The sequence below is a fragment of the Numenius arquata genome, chromosome 8, assembly GCF_964106895.1.
Source record: "Numenius arquata chromosome 8, bNumArq3.hap1.1, whole genome shotgun sequence".
Taxonomy (NCBI): Eukaryota; Metazoa; Chordata; class Aves; order Charadriiformes; family Scolopacidae; genus Numenius; species Numenius arquata.
The window spans coordinates 33,375,928-33,395,435 of record NC_133583.1 but is presented as its reverse complement, the minus strand read 5'-3'; the positions used below and the strand labels follow the sequence as shown (position 1 = coordinate 33,395,435).

Below are 19,508 nucleotides of genomic sequence, written 5' to 3'. Positions count from 1 at the left end.
GTGACTTTTGACACGGGCAGGACACATTTAACAGTGTGCTCTGAATGCTTTGCCAGTGGCGATCTGGCGCGTTGTGAGCTGCGGGGGCTGTGTCACAGCTCCTGCCGGAGTGACACCAGAGCTGGCATCACCATCCCAGCCATTGCTGAGGACCCTCGTCCCAGCAGATGCCGGGGGCAGGTAAGAGCCATCAACAGCTGGTGCGGCTCTCCACGTGCAGGGTGAAGGATCCCCACCATGACTTGCACCACTGTGTGATTCAGTGTTCTCATTTGTTCTTTTCAAAGTTATTTAAACTGCATCGGAGAAAAGCACAGCAAGTTTTTAACACTGACTGATTTTTCCACCGAGATGTCTTTCCTTTCTCCCTGTGGCAGTGAAGATTTTGACAAAACCTCCCAAGGAAACCACAAATAAAACCCAGAGCAATGAAATCAGTGTGAAAAAGAGTGACATGGTGCTTAGGTTGGACATGCCCGTTGCTTTTCGTGAGGCAGCTCAGAAAAGCCCAGCACTGCACAGGCAAACCCTAAAGACATTTTGGGGGAAAAGAAAAACTTCCTTTTTTTTTTTTTTTAATTTAAAGGATGTGATTTTGCAAGAAGCTGTCATGGTGGTCCTTTACTCTGTGGCCAAACACTTCAGTGTGTACTCCTTTATCATCAGGGTCTAGTCCATCCCTTAAAAAAAGGCATCTGCCAGCTTTTCCAGAAAGCAAATGTTGCCAGGGCAGGCAGGAGAAGTGTGCCCATGCTGCTGCCCAGAGCTGCTTGCTTATCACACACCAGGCAAAAGAGCAGAGCTAGAAGTGACTCCCCAACACCTGAGTACGGGGAGAGGGGTGTCTTTCGTACCCCAGCCCTGCCCCAACCAGCTGGTGTGTTTAGTGTTTCAGTGAAAGAAATGAGACTTCTGCTGGGGATGGGTGGCTTTAGGGGTTAATGATCTAACCTACTACCTGGACACATTTGTTATTCCTGTTGGTGGCATTTGTGGTCTCCCTTTGTTGCAATCATTAGGTTCCAGAGTGAACAATAGGCACAGGGTAGTTTACACTTGTCTTAAATGTGAAGGGACACCCCAGCTTTAATTAAATACCCTTCAAAGATGATGCCTTCTAGCTGGAAATATTCGCAGCATCATTTCTTCTTCTGGGGTGCTTCTGGGGGTTTGCAGAGCCCTGCCTTGACATTGGTGCTCTGTGGGCTCCTGTCCCATGGGCTCCATCTATTAGCACATGTTTTGGGGCCAGGAGAACCTTCTTCTGGCTGAAGGTGTTGAGCCATCTTCCGCGAGGGGTTCGCAGCTAATTGGTACAATCAATATTTGTTTTGCAAATGCAATTGGAGGGGAAGAGGGATTGAGCGCGCCAGAAATTCAATTGACCTGTAAAAACAGATACTGTGTAAAGGGAATCCTTTCCCTGCCAAGCAAATATTTAGAAAGGAGAAGCAATAAAATGAATAAGCAACAAAGTAATATCCTGCCTCCCCGGCTGCAGGAGGCTGCTGGGAAGGGCTGCTGCCCCCAACGCTGTGATAACCCCAAGCAGACGAGCGGCAGGAGCCTGTTTCCTAGAGAAAGCGTGTTTGCTTTTACCATCTAATCCATCAAAAGCTCATCCCGGTGCCTCGGCAGCTCTGGGACCTGTCTCAGGTAGCCCAGCAAGCTGGGTACCAGCCCTGCATCCCTCCAACAGTGACTACAGCATGAGCCCGGCGGTGGTACAGGGGGTTTTCCTGCCCCCTTGTCTCCCCTTGTAGGGGTCTCTGCTCCTGAATCCCTGCACAGCCTCCTCTGGTGCCCCAGCAATGGTAGCACACTGGGGAGATCAGTGAGGGACATGGGTGCTGTGGGGTGCAAGGGGCACACGGGGCAGAGCATCTATGATTCGTGTCTGGAAGGAAATTCCAGTGCGCCTTGGTGAGGAAATCAAAATGGTTAAGGAAAGAAAAAACAAAGAGTTTTTTTCAGATCAAAAAGCTCCAGAAAAATGTTTTGGGAAGGGAGAGATGGGGTCCAGTCAGAGCTTTTGCCAAGTGGGAGTGGAGTGCTGGGGTCCCTCTTTTCCAGGTTGTCCAGCATCCCTGGGCACAGCCCTTCGGTACCCCAGTGACTTGAAGCAGAAAGATCTGCTTGAGCTCATATCTGAATTGAAAAAACTCTGTGGAAAACAAAGATTTTTCAGGAAAAAAACCATATAATGTATGTACATACGTGTGTGTACAAATATATATATATATATATATAAATAAAATAGAGCAAGTAGAAGGAAGGGAAATTATTTTATGAGAAAAATCCCAATGAGCTCCAGCACTGAGCACCTTTAGGCCAGTTTGGAGCCTTCTGAGCATCTTCCCCCCATGATAGAGACTGATCCCTCCTACTATGTCAGGATCTGAGACTACTCCTTATTTACTGGCATCAATTAGAACCTTTTTTGGGGGTGTTCTTGGCTACCGAAGCCACCTTGAAACGCAGTCACTACACAGAAATCAAAAAGAGATTTAGATTTGCATTGGTGTAATACTGAATTTTCAAGAGAATGTTGGCTAAAAACGTGGGTTTCCCTCCCAAACTCTCCAGAGTGAAGAGGAAAAAGCTCTAGAGAAGCAAGTGAATTTTAAACACTTGATAATCAATTTTTTTCTGAGGTTTTATCCCTGTTTATTAAGAGGCTGAGCTCCTCTAGGATGCTCAATACCTCCGGGGAGCTGATGCTCAGACCCACAAGAGGCAGAGCAGCTCTGCTTCTCCACACAAGATGTCATTGGGGAGCAAGTCGCTTCCTGGGATCACTGTCAGTGAGCTGCCCATCCTGGCTGCCCATTGCCGGGCTGACTCTGCTGGTACGTCCCTGGGCCACTGATGGCATGAGAAACCCCCCCGTGCGCCGTCTTCTGTTATTGCAGCCCTGTCTTGGGTGCCATCGAGGTTACAAAATGCGCCCCAAGCATTTTTTTTCTCCTGAAACCCCAGCCTGAGAGCACACGCTAGAAGAGAACTGCAACATGAGCTCAGTGGAGGAGGGGAGGGAAAAGATGGCTTAAATTTAATGTCTTTTTAGATGAATATTTCCATTCATTCCAGAGCATATTCCTCTGGCATTTCCAGCGCTCTTGTTTAGCTGAGTAGTTAACAAACTTCATCGAAACACATGTTATAGTGCTCTCTAGTGCACGGAGCTATGAATGAAGGATGCCTCTTTTGAGATATCTCGATGTGCAGTGCAGCTTTTGCTCCGGAGCAGCCCGTTAACCGCAACAGCTGCTTCCCATTGTAGAAATGCTATTGAAAAAAACAAAACCCCATCCCAACAACTTGACAACACATGCAGATGATATATATGCAAAACCCTGGGTGAGGGTGAGCTGGGGCACAGGGAAATAAAAGATAAGGCAAGAAATAACCCAACCGGGAGACTGGTATCTCCCTGCCGGCAGCGCCTGGTTTGCTCCCGCAGATCTCTTGTTTGCCGAGCCGGGCCGAAGCAGCTGGTCTCTATGTCCGACTTAGTTTGCTCTGTTTAGCTTTTATACAGCCGAGCGATTTTTACAGCCACCGGAGCACCGGGAAGCTCGACAGGATATTGGTTGCCTCCTAATGAGAGTTTGCCGTGTTGGCACGTCGGCACGAACGCCCCGTGAATTTTAAACGCCTGGGAAACAGTGACTCCTGCGGCCCTATCCCCGGAGCCCTTGGGGGGAACCTGGGTTTTCTGTTTAATAAAGGAAAAGACAAGCCTTGGTAGTAGCCTAGGAGACTCGAGAGCAGCCGGGAGCCCCAGCGTCAGGGCTGGACCCAATGCACATCCACCCACATCGACCTCGATGGTGATGCTCTGGGAAAGCCCTCCAAAAGCCAAGGGAGCCTGTGCTGCCCTGGGCAGTTGGGGGATTTGAATCATCCTGAGCATGAGGTCGGACCTGTGGCACCAGGCTGGATGTGGACTTGGTCCCCTGGATTTGCCTGATCCCTTTTTGAACTTGTTGGTATAAGGTGGAGTGGGGCTGGCTTGGATGCTCGATCAGATTGTTCAGGGCTGAGGCAAGTTGAGTGCTGGCTATCCTCAAGGAAGGAGATTTCACAACTTCTCCACTTGATCTGAATGCACTTTGTTTTCCTTTTTTTTTTTTTTTTGTAACCCACCTTTTGAAATTTGGAATGGAAAATAGAAAGATTTGAATTTTTGGTTTTGTTTCTATTTTCATTTTCCATCACAGGAGGTTTACAAAAAATTCAGAGGCAAATGTAATGACTTGCAGGAGGGGGTACCCTAAGCTAGAACAGAATGAAAATTGTTCCTTCCCCCACAGTGGTACAGCACATCAAAAAAAACAGCGGGTGTGTAAAATCCCCAAAGGGCTAGGAAAAGCAGCCTGCAGGTCTTTTTAGCCAGGATTTCTGTTTCTTGAAAAGCCAAAAATAAAAAAAAAAAGAAAAGTAAAGGTTTCAAGATCATCACGTTTTATCCACAAAATGAAAGACACAAACAGCATTTCCTTCTCTCCTAGTTATTCCTGACCTGCTTAAAAAGCCAGCCAAATCAGGGTGGTGGCGGCGATGGCACATCCTCTTGCTCCTGGTGACTTTGCTTTTCCATCATTTGCCTCCCCATTAATCTCAGTACAAACAAAGGCTCTGAAGAGACAAGCTGAAAAGCTCCTGGGGGTACGTTTAAATCAGTCCTTTCTAATAATGTCTGTCGACCTCTCTGTGGAAGCACTGCTCCCCAAGGAAAGGACATGGAGCCGCGGCAGCGTGCTGAAATATGGTGGGGTGTAATTAATTCTGACCTCTGGCTCCCGCTCACTCACTCTCAATATTAAATTTGACTAGTGATATTGTGGTTTTTCAATTATCCTTGTTTTCTTGGGGGCATGGTGCGGGAGGAGGGGGTCGCTGCTCGAAATTTGGCTTGGTGGGAGATGCATCGGCTGGGATGCAGAACTGCCGTGCCATGGGCTGGATGGGATCGGTCCCTGGGTTGTCTCCATTGGGATGCTCCTAAAGTCAGTAGAGGGTTTTAATCAGACTCTCTGATGGCCTGGAGGGGACTCAGAGCCATCAGCTCCTATAGGACCTTGTTGGTGAAAGTCTTCTTAGTATATTCTTGATCAGAAATGGAGCAACTTAAAGCAGCTTTAGAAACTGTGCACTTGCTTGACCTTTTATTTTGGTGTAGAGAAGGCTTGAGGGTTGCTAGTGTATTTTGGCAGCGGCTGTTTGCTTGGAAGGCTTTGTTTGTCTGTTTGTTTAACCCTATCATTCTTGCAGTGCCCCTGTGTGTCCAGTGCGGTCTCTCTGGAGTGTCTGGGGGATGTTAAGCGACCAGTTTTGGACCTTGTCCAGGAGACAAGAATGAAGGTGACCTTTCCTGGGAAGGCTCGGATGGTTCATGTGTAGCAGAAGGAGGGTTAAACAGCCCAGCGCCAGCCGCCTCCTCCTCTGCTGCCCCCCTTTCTCATTTGCTGCCACCTTCCCAGCACTCTCTTGTCACCAGTGTCCTCTGCCATGGCACCAGGCACCAGGAGGGGACATGGGTGCTGCTTAGGTGCCAGTGTGCATCAGGGCAGGAATTCATTTAGGGATGCTCCTGCAGGACACCCATGCATGGACACCCCCAATTTAACCCCTCCAAAGCCTCCAGAGTCCCTGGACGGGTCTGTCCCCCTCCTCCATGCCCTGCGGTTCCCAACGGTGGCTCTGAAAAGCAAGCTGTGCTTGTTGGCATCCACCACTGTGACGGGCTCTCCGAGGCCAGAAAGAGTGCAGGGCTGGGATGCGTGACAGAATGGGATGCTGGATGGGATAGGACCACTGGGTTTGGACCCTGGGAGAGCTGGGTTGGGTGAAGAAAGGTGAAAAGCAGGACTCTCAGGCTTCACCTCCCTTCCTTGCTTTCCCTGGCCTCTCAGAGAACACAGCCACTGGCCGACTGCTCAGGGGTGCATTTGCAAGAGGCCAAGGGTTCACTTTTTAGACTCCCCATCCCCAGTTGCCAGCAGTGGCTCGGCTGGACTCCGGGGAGAACTCACACCCCAGGGCCATGGACGTGAGTTCGCGTCAGCCCCTGGGATGAAATAAGCCCATTTCAGCCCGGTTGCCATGTCCCCTTGAAACGTCGGAAGATGCATTCAGGCAGCAGGAATGAGAAGGTCTTGAGCCGGGGTTGGGGGTGGGGGGCGGGGAGGAGAAGGGAAATTAAAAAAAAAAAAAAGGGAAAACGCCACTTGCTGCAAAGTGAGCGAATTCTCCAATAAACCCGAATCTGCTGAGAATACATTTTACAAACATGCAGCGAAGTTGGCTGCTTTTGTTTGGGCGTTTGTTAAGCATTAACTAAAGAATGCCATGGTCCAGCCTGCTCGGTGTGAAACCTAATTCTCCCCCTTTCTGGAGCCATGGCATGGAGTGCTCAATTTTTTTCTCTCTGTAGGACTGCAGCCTTCTGATACTCCAGCCAAAAAACACTCATATTTTAGCAAGCTTAGCCCCGGCCCCGTTGCCAGGCAGTAAAGCGAACACTTGTCCGCTTCGGGGGGAGGGAGCCAGGAGCCGAGGAAGGGTCAGACGAACAGCCCCAGGGAAAACATCCCTCCTCCGTCCTGCCAGAGAGCTCTCTGAGGGCTTGGGATGCATGGGGAGGGAAGGCAAGGGTGGCTGTGGGTGCTTTCCTCTGACAGCCTGGGAGCCTGGAGACCTGGGGTGGGTTTGGAGGTCCTCAGGGATTGCTGGTGCTGGCTTGCCCTCCGAAATGCTCTCCTCGTCCCCAGGACATGTCAGCCTGCTCTCTGCAGTGCTGAGATGGACTCAGCCCTTTCCTAGTAGCTCCCATGGCCTCTGCACCCCTCCCACCGGGGCCGAGGATCAATGTGGTCTCCCCATTGCTGTGGCTGAGGGATGCCCTCGCAGGCACCACGCCTGGGGGGATTGCATCTGTCCCCCTTCCTGCTCGGTCACGATCCATGCCCTGTGCCTCATCCGTTTGCCCCACGAGGGCCGGAGGAGGGGACAGGGTGATGTGAGCCCAGCAGCAGCAGGAGAGCGACTCGTTCCCAAGCCATGGGTGCAGGATTGACAGCGACTGGCATTTTTCCACTGCCAGCCCGTCAACGACCTAGTGCTGCCGTCCCCCCTTCCGACGAGTGACAGTGAGTGAGAAGATGACCTGGTGCCAAGACAACTCAATCCGGCATCCTCGCTCCCCGCGGAGGCCTGCGTCTCACTGCCGGCACCCGCCGCCAGCCTCCTCTGCCTCTCACGCCGTGCGTGGCCATCAGCTCATCCCCACACCAAGGTCGCGGCTCCAGGGGAGGATCATGGCTTTGCACCCCAGAGAGCCGTCGGTTGGGGATGGCTGGAGCTCCTTGCCCCTCTGATGGATCAGTTGGGGTCTGCTTAGTCTCCTCCTGAGCCACGGTGAGAGCAGGAGTTGAGTTGCTCAGGTCTCTGCACCAAGGTGCTGGAAAACCCAGCATCCCTGTGGATGCGTGTGCTGCAGGCAGCCCTGGCAGGGAGGTGAGCGGGGCAGCTGCCTGCACCACTTCGTAGGGACTGGTGCCAATGGCACCAGGCCCAGCCCTCGGCCAGGAGCCCGGGGGTCACTCAGGGGCTGCCCCTGCCCCTCTCACCGCATCCCTGGGCCAGGCTGGTGCAGGCAGGGAGGAAAGCATCCCTCCGCTGGGCAGAGCTGCCTTGCCTTACCCGCCGTGTGAACCAAGGCTCCGTGCGGTGTTTGAGATTTGTCCATCAGTATTTAATATTGGCATCCCTGACCCACCACCCCCCCAACCCCCTTCCCCACCCCCCGGGGGGGCTCTGAAGGGCCGTGTTTGTATGCCATGCACGCAGACAGACAGCAGCCGGGAAGCGCCTGTCAATCATGGCCCCTTTCAGCCTGTCACCTCAAAATAAAGGGAGAAAGAGGGGGTGGTGGCTCCGATGGGAAGCTGGGGCTGCCCACACTGCTCCCCCTCCATCAGGGCGGGAAGGGACATAGGATGCGCTGCCGCAGAGGTGGCTTTGGCCACATGTCGAAATTTCTAGATTTTAGTGATGCTGCATGGATGGGAAACCCCAAAGCAGAGGTCTGGGCTGGCTTTCTCGAGGAAAAGGAATTGCACAGAGAAGTGGGACTGTGTCCCAGGGAAAGGGGGGGATGTCTGTGACACCAGCTAGCTTGCTCGGGGGTCTTCCAGCAGAAATGTTGCACTTTTGGAAATGGCAAAGTATTTTGTTTCAAGATCTTCTTGAAACCCATCACCACCACCTTTCTGTTTCAAAACTGCAGATTGTCATTTCAAAAGGGCACCTAAATTTAAAAAAATATATTTTAATGCATATTAATCAATATAGGATCGTTTAAATGTGATAAAAGCTTCTTGCATCGCCATATTTTTGTTCCAATTCTTCCTAAGTTGGGTGGGTTCGTTTTTATTTCCAAATATTCACTGTCAGCGCTTCAGTGAGGCTTTTACTGAGTTGCCCGTGGCAGGCTGGGTTTCCACTGAGCATCACAGTGCTGAGCGGGTCACCCCGTCTGGTGCTCTGCCCTCTGGCTGCCAGCTTTGTACCTGGTTGAACAAAACCAAAGGCTGCCAGCCAGGCCTTATATAGCTTTTGAACCCCAGGCTATGGAGGGAGAAAAAAAATCTACTAAGAACTAAAGCCCGCAGCATCCGTAGGATGGCAGAAATGAAGGTGGTCACATTGCAATTTAGAGATTGGTAATTTGTTCTTGGTTTAAAACCTGTTGAAGTCCCTGAGCAGAGCTCGTCCTTCTTCTGTGCATCCTTCTGTAAAGAAATGTAATCTCAAAGTCCTCTTTGTAGTTGCAGGAGGGCATAAAGAAGCAGAGAGGGGAGAAAAGATGGCATTTGCTCTGCAGCCTACTGCTTGCAGCAAGAGCAATCTGGGCACAGAGCTGGAGATTCCAGAGGTGGAGGAAAACATCTCTGGATCCAGGCTGGTGTGTCTTGCTCAGGCAAAAAATGTTAAATTAATTGCTAGATCTGGTGCTGGAACAAAATTTTCCTTCAGCCCCATTATGGGCTGACCAGGGGTGTTTCAGTTGGGTTATCCATGCTGGAGTTATTCTATGTGGGGCTGCTTCTATGTGGGGTTATTCCTGGGTGGGATTATCCATGCATGGGGTTATCTGTTGGGGGGGCAGTTATCCATGTATGCTCTTCCTCCCCAGTCCCTCTAGAGGAGCTGGTACTGTCCAGGGCTACAGGGATCTGGGACACCAGTGATGCCCTTTGCTCTCTCCTCATTACGACCTGTGGCAGGCTGCAGTTTTTATGTCTGTGACCTTTTAGTGCCTAAGATCTGGGTTTATTGTGGGTTTATAAGCATCTCTTTATGGGTTCATACTGTGGCAGAGGTTTTATGGGGATTTCTCTGCATCTCACGTTGCCCAGGGATGCGGGAGTCCTGCATTGGGCAGTGAAAGATGCCTGGTCTGTCTGGCATCCCTCAGAGGGAGCTGTTGGAAACTCAGCAGTTTGGAAATAAAGTCATTTATTCAGCGACCTAAGTAGGGCTTTAAGTGTCTAATATTAGGCAGCTTAACGTAAATCTCACACCTTCCTGTTTTGCAACATGCTTTGGGTTTGGAAACATCTATCGCTGGGTTGGTGCTGCTGTGGCTAATTGGCAAAGGTTTATGGCTCTCTAATCAGTGCCCTGGAAATAGAGATTTGGGGCACATTCATTCATAAAGATTAGATAGCAGTAACGTAATAGCTTATCAATATTTTATTACTGAGAGCAGTTAGTAATCCCAACAGGTAGGGCTTAAACTTCATTTAAACAGGATGAGAATGTGTTACCAGATGAATACAAATTGCCTCCACTTTGACTTAAAAGAGACATAATTAAAGATGAAATGACTACAGAAATATTATCACAAGCCTGTGTTTCTCAGAGCTGGAACAAGAAAAAAATGACCCTTCGGAAGGGATACTTACAAGGGAATATACATCCTTCTTCTCCCAAGGCAGTCACAGGGATGTTGGAAATACACATATCTTAGAGACAGACAGTTGTATGTAAACCTGGGAAATAGAAGTTGAATGTACAAAAATAAAAGCTACTAATGGCATTATCTGGAATTATAAAAACTCCCTAACTCCCACCTTTTATGTGATGATTTTCCCCTTTCTGTAGTGACAATAGTGTTTTAGAAAAGCTTTATAACACCCCTTTCCTACTTCTTGGGCTGAGGCTGGCTACAATTTGCTGAGGCACCCAGGATTTGGCTGGCACGAGGAGAGTGATGCACCCCCTCTCCGTGCTTGCTGCCACCGTTTTGGGAAAACCTGGAAGGGACTGGGCATGGCCCATGTGCCGGTATGAAGTGTCTTTGGGAGGACCCCAAGTTGGGAGGGAGCCAACGCCAATAAAGGGGGTTACATTTTGGGGCCCCATTCCCAACCTCTCAAGCCCCTTGACAACCAACCCCAAAGGCTGGTGGGCACTGCTGGAGGGTGGCAGTGTGCCCTGGCACCCCACCAGCTGTGCGCACATCTGGCGGGCAGCTGTTTGCCTCTGAAGCTCGATGCTCAAGGGGTACTGACCCTGCCCGTTCGTGTGGGGAGGCAGGCCTTATCCTCTGCTCCTGCACGTATCTGCCCTCCTCCCACCGGTGGGATGCTCTGCCTTGCCGGGGCTCGCTGGCTGCACACAGGCAAGCGCTGGTCTCTGATGAGACAGGCACAGATGCGACCAGCTGCTGCCGACTCTCCCGGGCTCGCTGCCTGTGCGGCGGGAGCCTGCCTGTCCCCCTCCGGCGGCTTGCACAGCTGACCCTCTTGTGTATCGGCTATTGGGTGACTAAAGTGGTGAAATGAGAAGGTGAAATGAAGCCTGGCTGGGATTTCACAGGAGCAGAGGCTGCGTGGGGGCTGCAGTGAGACACATGCCCCTTTGCTGCTGGGAAGATTTTGCTCAGCAGCATCCCTGGCGTTATGGGCACCTTCACCTTGGGAGCTACCTCTGAGGCACGAAGACACGTGCTTTGTTCCCCGTCTCCTTGTTTTATGAGCTATCAGGCTCATCACAGAAACCTTTAGAGTTTTTTTCCCATTTGCTGATGGTTTTGCTGCAAGGGTTTTGTGTACATCTGTTCCTCTCCTTGTTGGAATGGGGCTGACTCAGCACTTTTCATTTCCTACGTGATAGCCAAAAAAAAAAAAAAGGATTGAAAGCCTACTGGTGGCTGCAGGGCAGCCCTTCCCCTTCCCAGCCCTGCAGCCCCCTCACCCCACAGGTCTCCCCTGGGGAGGACACATGGGATGGGGCCACGGAGGTAGGAGACATCTGGGACCGGTGGAGGGCTGGATGCAGCGCTCCCCACACGGGTCCCCGGGGCACCCCCAGGCTGGGACATGGGCGATGCTCGGAGATAACCTTTGCAGGATGTGTGCTGACTTCTGACTTCTCTTTCTGGGCCAAAGTCATCAAGACAGGGGAATAATAATGTCCAGTTCCCACAGATATTTAGGACGAGGCTGGGTAAACAGTGATTTTTTTTTTTTTTCTTTATGGGGCCCAAGCAAAAAAACCACATATCTGGGGGTGGCAAAAAGGTTCTGGTTTGGTACCTTCAAACGTCTCTACTGGGGGAAACATCCCGTTCACTTAAAACATCCAGCCCAGGTTTAGCTCCAGGTGCCTCCAAATCCTCTCAAGCCAACGCTGGTGCTATCAACTCCACTCTGCTTGCCTCAGTGTCCCCAACTGTGAATCGTTGATCATGCTACTGAGCTTCTCAGCAAGGACATTTAAAGTCAGAGAAAGAAAAGCTCTGTTTCAACCTAAAGTGCTATTGCTGTCATTATTATTATCAGCTTTTAAATATAAAGCCAGTGTGTTGAAACCTGGGAACTCTACAATTAGGGATGCCTCAAACACTGTCACATTAATGTCAAGGAACAAGCTGAGCTTTTGCTTTTCCTTTTGACACATCAAGTCTTCAGTCTGTCACCGGCCTTAACCCAAAACTTGCTGATGTGTTTGCAAGCAGGAACGGGGCTGTTCCAGTGACCAAGGCCAGAGGGACTGGGTGGTTGTGGTGACCGTCAGTGTGGGTGCTTTCTGCATATGTTGATTGAGAGGTATGGATGAGGTTGCTGGCCCCCTTTCTGTCTCCAGTATGTCCTCATGCCTAGGCATGAGCTGGAGGCGGGTGGACATGTAGGGTTTGCTTGATAAAACTCATGTAGATGTGCTGTGTCCTATGTCTTGTGGTGGTGGTGGCTGGACTGTTGGGTTTGACGCCTGTTTGCTTTTCACCCGGAGTGTCCAGATGTTGGGGGTTTTATCCTTTGACTGCATTTATGGTAAGCACCTGCTAACACGTCAACCAAAACCGCTCAAGTTGACCCAAAGGCAGCATCCCCCATTGGCACAGGGCAAGCTTGCAGCATGTGCTGTGTCACTGCAGGGTGCCAGCACCAATGTGACCAGCCCCTCGCCGCAATCAAAGCACCAACGGGATGACACAGTGATCCTGTGCCGATGCCCATCTCCCTACCACGGGTGCCCTGTCCCTTGTCCCCAGTGCCACGCCACCCACCGGGTGCAGCCACCATGCCACCGGGCGTCCCAACGGGGTCTCCTCTTGCTCCCCCAGGCTCTTCGCGGTGAAGTGCGCCGGGTGCCTGGAGGCCATCGCGCCCAGCGAGCTGGTGATGCGCGCCCAGAAGAGCGTCTACCACCTGCGCTGCTTCTGCTGCTGCGTCTGCGAGCGGCGCCTGCAGAAGGGAGACGAGTTTGTGCTGAAGGAGGGGCAGCTCCTCTGTAAGGGCGACTACGAGAAGGAGCGGGAGCTGCTGAGCTTGGTGAGCCCGGCTCTGTCGGATTCTGGTAAGGGGCCACCCACACCCGGTGTCTCCCAGGCTGGTCACGCTCCAAGGCCCCTGCGAGCGCGGTGGAGTCTGGAGGCGAGGTTTGGGCTTGCTGCCCTGAACCTCTGCTCCATGGACCAAAGGGAAAAGGTCTATAAACACCATTGCATCCTCCAGCCAGAGTCTCTCCCACCTCGGCAGCGAGGGTGTAAGCGGGGACCTTGGCAGCAGAGAGGCTGCAGGGCTGGAGGATGCTCTGGGGACCATCCCATCTCATTAGGCTCCTTTCTGTAAGGGTTTGTGCTCCTGGCCTGTGCAGGGCACCAGCACCCCATCCCCAGGGGCATACAGCCTCCCCAGGTGCAGAGGGAGAGCAGTGCTAGCCAAAGGTGACATCTCCCATCTCCTTGCCCCAGGAAAACAAAGGGGCTGCCCTGGGTATAAATACACTGTAAATGAGAATTTTCTTCCTAAAAAAAAAAAAAATCACGGTCCCAAGCATCCCACAGACAACCTTGGGCTAAACCTCCTGTGTCCCTCCCCTGTGCCTCACTGTCCCTGCCTGGGACTCCGGAAAGGCTGAGTGCAAGAAGTGAGCTGCTTCTGCTGCAGCCACCCTTTTTAATACAGAGGGGAAACTGAGGCACAGAACTAAAACATGAGCTGGGGGCAAGGAGCCTGCAAATCTTGTGTCCCCAGTGGCTTCTCAGGCAGTCAGTGGCCGGCGTGGAGACGCTGTTGGGATGCCACTGAGCCAAGGAGGGCTGCAGGAGAGGTGGCACCATGGCTGGAGATGTGCAGGGGGCTGGCATCCCGCTCCAGCCAGGGTGTCACTGCTGGGTTAGGCTGCCCCGAGCATCAGATCAGCATTAAAATATGTATTTCCAGTCAATGCAAATTGAATCTGAATGTTTACCAGGAAGACAAATTTAGTAAGAAAACCCAGCAATGGGGGCCGGGTGGTGGTGGTGGTGAAAATGATCTGCTAGCAGAAATCCTTGCATTAACGCATCTGAATTAAAAAAAAAAAGGAAAAAAATCAGCATTATGAGCCTGTTTAGGAGGGTGTCATTAAGGTGCAAAGTGGAGCAGGTCACAGACATGGCAAAGCCTGGCACTCACCAGCAGGCACAGGTGATGCTGCCGCTGGGGGAAGGTGCATGGAGGGACAGGGATGATGTCGGTGGGGATGGAGAAAAAATAGTTCAAAGCCCATGTTTCTCTTTAATATCGTGCTCCTCAGCAGCTAGAGCCCAGCTGCTTTTCAGCTGGCTCTGTCCTAGCACTGCAACCCTGCTCGCTCGAAAGAGAAAATCCTCACCCTGAAGAGCGGTGATGATATTTAAAAATAAAGAGTGAGGCCATGGGAGGAGGTGGCTGAAGGGAGCCAGTAAGTGATGGTCCAATGCTGGAGGAGCTGGAGGGGCAGGAAAGCAGCAGGATCCGGCACGCTGGCGCTGGCTCTGGCCTTAGCCCTGGGAAAATCCTTAATTGATTGAAGAATTATTATTCTTTCCTTATGGGATGTACAAACTCTTTCAGTTAAAATAGGAACCAATGAGGAGATATCATGCAGGAAAAAAAGTTAATTGGCCTCTGGTCTCACAATGTTTTGGGTTTATTCCTAGTGGGGGAAAAGGGCAGTTTGGGAAAGGTTGGGGAGCTTTTTCTCCCCAGTGACTCATTGGCTCATGGTCCAGCCCCTTTGCCAGGAGCTCTGGCCAAACCGAAAGCTTCAATTAGCAAAAACCTCGATGGGAAATACTTATTTCAGTGGAAACTGCAGCTGAGACCCAAGGGATGCAAAGGGCCAGTGTGGGATCAAAAGGGCACAATAACCCCTAGGCTGGTCAGAAACCCACCCCTGGCAGCCCCAGGCTGAGGGGTCCCAGCCCTTCCCGTCTCCCCACAGACCATATAGCTTAGCCCGACCGCTGTCCCTGCCTGGTTTTGGTGGCCACCAACAGTTTGTCTTAGGATGGCGTGTGGCTCTGGGAACGGTGGCACAGCAGGGACCAGCCCAGGTGCGCATCCCATGCAGATGCTCGGCATGGCATGGCTTTGTTCCCTCCCGCCACATTCCCCCTAGGGGCCCCACCGCCATGCTGGGGGATGCAGATGGGTGTCCCCCCTCCAGCACTGGTCCTGGATACCCTTCACCAGCAGCACGCGATGTGCGTGTCCAGCCTCTCCCCAGTCCCCTTTTTGCTGCTTTGAAGCCCCCTGCGCTCCCTCCCCCTGGCCGCCGCGCACCAAAGGCCACTTTATGAGAAAGTGCAGATAAAAAGCGAGCCATATGTTGTCTGTAATCTCCCAAACCCTTGCTTCAATTACTGCCTCCCCCGAGCCTCCACCGCCCAGCCTAAGTAAACAAGCCCCTCTGAAAGAGGACCCCGCTTTCCAATTAAAAGCGTCCTAACGTTTCTCCTCTCCCTAAATCCTCTCGAGCGAGGAATGTCCTGGCCCCAGCGGCGGGATGCGGGCTCGGCGGGTCGGACCGAGGGCACGCCGCACAATATCCATCGCCTCGGCCCCTTCCCAGGTGACGTCAGGGGCAGCCCCAGACACTCATTAATTTCTCCCCCCTCCTTGGTGGGGAAAGGCTTGAAAGGGAGAGTTAATTAAAAGTAATACCCTGCCAAATCCGGCTTCGCTTTTCCTTCTTTCCCTTTGACTCTGGGAGGGATTTGGGGAGCAGGTGTTGGGGGGGAGGGTCTGGGGGCAGTGTGGGGGGGTGCTGCTGGGAGTGTGGTTTTCCCCCTTGGCGTTGGTTTTGAGCATCTTTTACTTGATAGAGTCCATGAGCCTCTGGCTCCCCCCCTGCTGGGCTCTGTCCCTGTGGGACTAGGGGGGATTCAGGTGCTAACCTCCTGTTAAGGTGCAAAGGGGTTCAGGAACTGAAATGTCTCCATCAGTTGACATTCCTCCCTCCACTATTTGTAAAAAATCTGTACCCTTCCATCAAAATTAAACTCCTTCAGGTTTCAGGAGAGCAGGCAGCTCAGCAAAGCAGAGACCCTCCTTGTGCTGGCACTGAGGAGGAGACAGAGGCATCCGCTGCTCAGCCCCATTAGCTATCAGAGACTCCGTGCCCCGGGGGTCCCCAGCACTGGAGCTGGAGAACTTCTGCATTACTGTATCTCTTGCACTGGGACATGCAAGAAACCAGCAGTTTGTCTTTCCCATTGCCATTGCTGTTGTTGGCATGCCATGGATGTGCTGTGAGTGAGTGGCAGAAGTAGGGCACTGGCTTCTGGAGGCCAGCACCCAGCTACAGCCTGTGTTGGGGACCACCAGCATGGACACCTCTCTGTGTCCCAGCCCTCACCACAGGGAAGGTCTCCATAGTGGCTGGTGAGCCCAGGAGAGAGCCCAGCAGTACAGAGGAGGAGGTAACTGGTACCCAAGAGCATCTTTGGGTACCTGTTTCTCTGCAGGAAACATTGCCTCCCCTCGCCCCAGTCTGCTCCTGTCTTTCCCCATCTTCCAGCTGGGCTGCTATTGAATTTATACTTACCTGCTTTGTGTTATCCATGATTAGCTCTTGTCGTGGGGTGTGACCTGACCTGCTTTATCCATGAATTACTCTGGGTCAGGCTCACAACCCCTGGTGCATCCCCATCTCTCGGACACGTGGCAAGCCCGGGATGGGACTTGGGCCAAGCACAGCCTTCCAGTCTGCGTCTGCATCAAACCAGCACCTCAGCTCCGTTGCTGATTCCCAAAAGGATGGTGGAGGAGCTTTCTGGAAAAGGCTGTAAGTGATTTATGGCTTGTGAGAGGGAAGGACCTGTGCTGTCAAATCTGCATTACAGCCCTTCCACGCAAGCAAGGTCATGGACATGGTGTGGCAATGCGGTGAATGAGGAGGGCTGGTAAGAGGCAGGGCAGCACTGCCTGCTTTCTCGGAGAAGCTCCTGCCCAAAGGCCCCATGGCCCTGAGCAGTGGAGAACAGCAAGGAGATACATATCAGTGCCTGGGAACACAACGGAACAGCACATTGCAGCGAGTACCCAAGGGGGTGAAGCTTGAAGCAGCCTGGGCTTCTATCCAGGGAGATTTAAACTCTTCAGAAGGGGGGAAATAGAGGTGAAAAGGTGCCCCTTATATTTGTGGTTGAAACTCCGCGCTCTGAATGGAGTGGACTTCCATGGTAGGGCAAAGCAGGAGGGGTTTGTGGGGTCTTGACTAACACATTGCCCTCTCTGAGCATCTCTGCTCGCCCTTTGGCCTGACCTCCCCCAGCCAGGAATGTCTGGGCAGAGGGACCAAATGCCTGGTCCCTGGCTGGGCTGGGGAACAGCCCCAGGAGCACAGCAGTCCTTGATGGCTGCTGTCCCCTCATATGGATGTGACCTGTGTGTCTCTGTCCAGATGTATCCACTGCTGTGCCCTGGCAGGAAATCCCTGTGGAGTGGGCAGGGATTTGGGTCTGATAGAGGGAAAATCAGGTGTCCCAGGGTTTCACATTGCAGCTGCTCAGACTGTTGGGGAAAAGAAGAACCAAAAAGCACATCTGCTGGCTGAGTGACCGCAAACTATAGAGAGTTATAGAGCTGTCACGGCAGCTCTCCCCCTGTCTGAGCTGCCATAGGTCGGTCAGCCCCAAACCTCAGCTCGTCACACACATTCACAAGAAGATCCCCACCAACACCACCTTGTTTTAAGTCTCCCAGATTATTTTGGACATTCTGGAAAATGATGTGCGTGGTCCATTGTCTGTAACGGACCTGCTTTTTTTTTCCCCTCCCTTAGGCAAAAGTGATGATGAGGACAGCATCTGCAAACTGGGCCAAGCCTCGGGGAAGGGTGCTGAGGACGGAAAGGATCACAAGCGGCCCAAGAGACCCCGGACAATCCTAACTACGCAGCAGCGGAGGGCATTCAAGGCATCGTTTGAGGTCTCCTCCAAGCCGTGCAGGAAGGTATGGGGAGAAGAGCTTGTTCTCAGCCACCTCCAACCCCCCAGGGGTATCCTGGATTCTGGGCAAGTACTTGCCCTGGCTGTTCTGTATCCTCCTAAAGTGCCCCCAAAAAGCTAAGGGGGCTGAGACACCTCTGTCATTCCTCTCTCCAAGGTGCGGGAGACACTGGCAGCTGAGACGGGGCTGAGCGTCCGTGTGGTGCAGGTCTGGTTCCAGAACCAGCGAGCAAAGGTGGGTGCATGGAGGTAGCCGACCACCAGCAGCCAGTGCCAGAGCTCTCCTCCCTCCTCGCTCTGGCCAGGGGATGATTTGACCCCATTTTTTTCCCTGTTCCCAGATGAAGAAGCTCGCCAGGAGGCAACAGCAGCAGCAGCAGGATCAGCAAAACACACAACGCCTGAGCTCAGGTACCCTCCTCACACCCAACCCTCCCCGCACTCAGGGTCTTCCCATTTTCCAGCCCTCCCCAGGCTTTCCAAGGGAGCAAAAAGCAGCAGCCCTACTGACAGCTTGCTCTTACCTTCCAGCCCAGACAAATGGTGGTGGCAGCACGGGGCTGGAGGGGATGCTGAACCCCTACACTGCTCTGCCCCCACCCCAGCAGCTGCTGGGCATGGAGCAGAGCGTCTACAGCTCCGACCCCTTCCGGCAAGGGCTCACCCCGCCGCAGATGCCCGGAGACCACATGCACCCCTATGGTAAGGCTCCAGGGTTTGCCTCTTGCCTTCTATCCATCGAAGAGATGCTGGGCCATGGCGGGGGGCTGTGTGGTGGGGGTATGCATGAGGGAAGCAGTGATTTCTGGGAAGACAGCAGTTCCCTCTTCCCTAAATCCTCCCACTGCAAAAGCTGGGGGTACTGGACACTGTCAAGGTGCCAGAGGAGAAACCAGGATCTGAAGCCCTTCTACTCTTTTCCTGCTTCCAAAGGTGCTGAGCCCCTCTTCCACGACTTGGATAGCGATGATACCTCACTGAGCAACCTGGGTGACTGCTTCCTCGCCACGGCGGATGCGGGGCCGCTCCAGGCACGAGTGGGGAACCCCATCGACCACCTCTACTCCATGCAGAACTCCTACTTCACCTCCTGAGCATGGCATGGTCCCCGGCACGGGGCAGCCGATGCCGCCACGCTGCCTCAGGAGGGGCTGCAGAGCCTCCGGGGTTGGGAGGGAGGGGGAAGCGACACTGCTGGGATGCTGTCAAACAATATGTTGTAGCTTGGGATTCCCAAGGAGCGAGTTAAGTTATGGGTTGCATAGTTTCATGTTTCTCTTAGGAGCCTAGGATTAGGGACAGGAGTGGTTTTTGCAGCTGGCTGGTGGGTTTTCAAATTTCAAACGGGGAACCAAATTTCTCGTTTCAGCAGGGGGAAAGGCAGGGGGAGGGGGAAACCCTCCCCGCAGGAGCATCCCAGTGCCATATCCCCTCTGCACCACCTTCGGTCAGAGCAGTGGAATGAGCAAACTGCTGATCTGCAGGGGGGGAAGCCCGTAGATTCAGCTGGGCTTTGAAATTTGAAAAGCTGACAATGCTTTAGGGAAACATGGGGAAAATTTCACTGCGGGGTTTTCCCTCTGTTCTCTCAACCAGCTTAAGTCCTCGCTGTTTAAACATGGGGACTTTTAAGATAGATGTTCCCATGCGAATATAGAAAGCTAGAAACCCCTAGCATCGTCCCCGTCCCCAAGGATGGGGCTCTGTGTGTGTATGTGTGTGTGTGTGTGGG

General features: G+C 52.6%; 1 protein-coding gene across 2 annotated transcripts in view; it reads left to right on the top strand.

The window, feature by feature from the left end:
• LMX1A (LIM homeobox transcription factor 1 alpha) overlaps positions 1-18,870 on the top strand; it is a 44,009-nt gene extending 25,139 nt beyond the window's left edge. For both annotated transcript variants that reach the window (XM_074151970.1, XM_074151969.1), the window contains 6 exons: positions 12,641-12,873; positions 17,611-17,780; positions 17,934-18,011; positions 18,118-18,187; positions 18,308-18,478; positions 18,710-18,870. In XM_074151970.1, coding sequence (XP_074008071.1) covers positions 12,641-12,873; positions 17,611-17,780; positions 17,934-18,011; positions 18,118-18,187; positions 18,308-18,478; positions 18,710-18,870 — 883 coding nt within the window. The remainder of the gene's footprint in view (positions 1-12,640; positions 12,874-17,610; positions 17,781-17,933; positions 18,012-18,117; positions 18,188-18,307; positions 18,479-18,709) is intronic.
• The last annotated feature ends 638 nt before the right edge of the window (positions 18,871-19,508 follow it).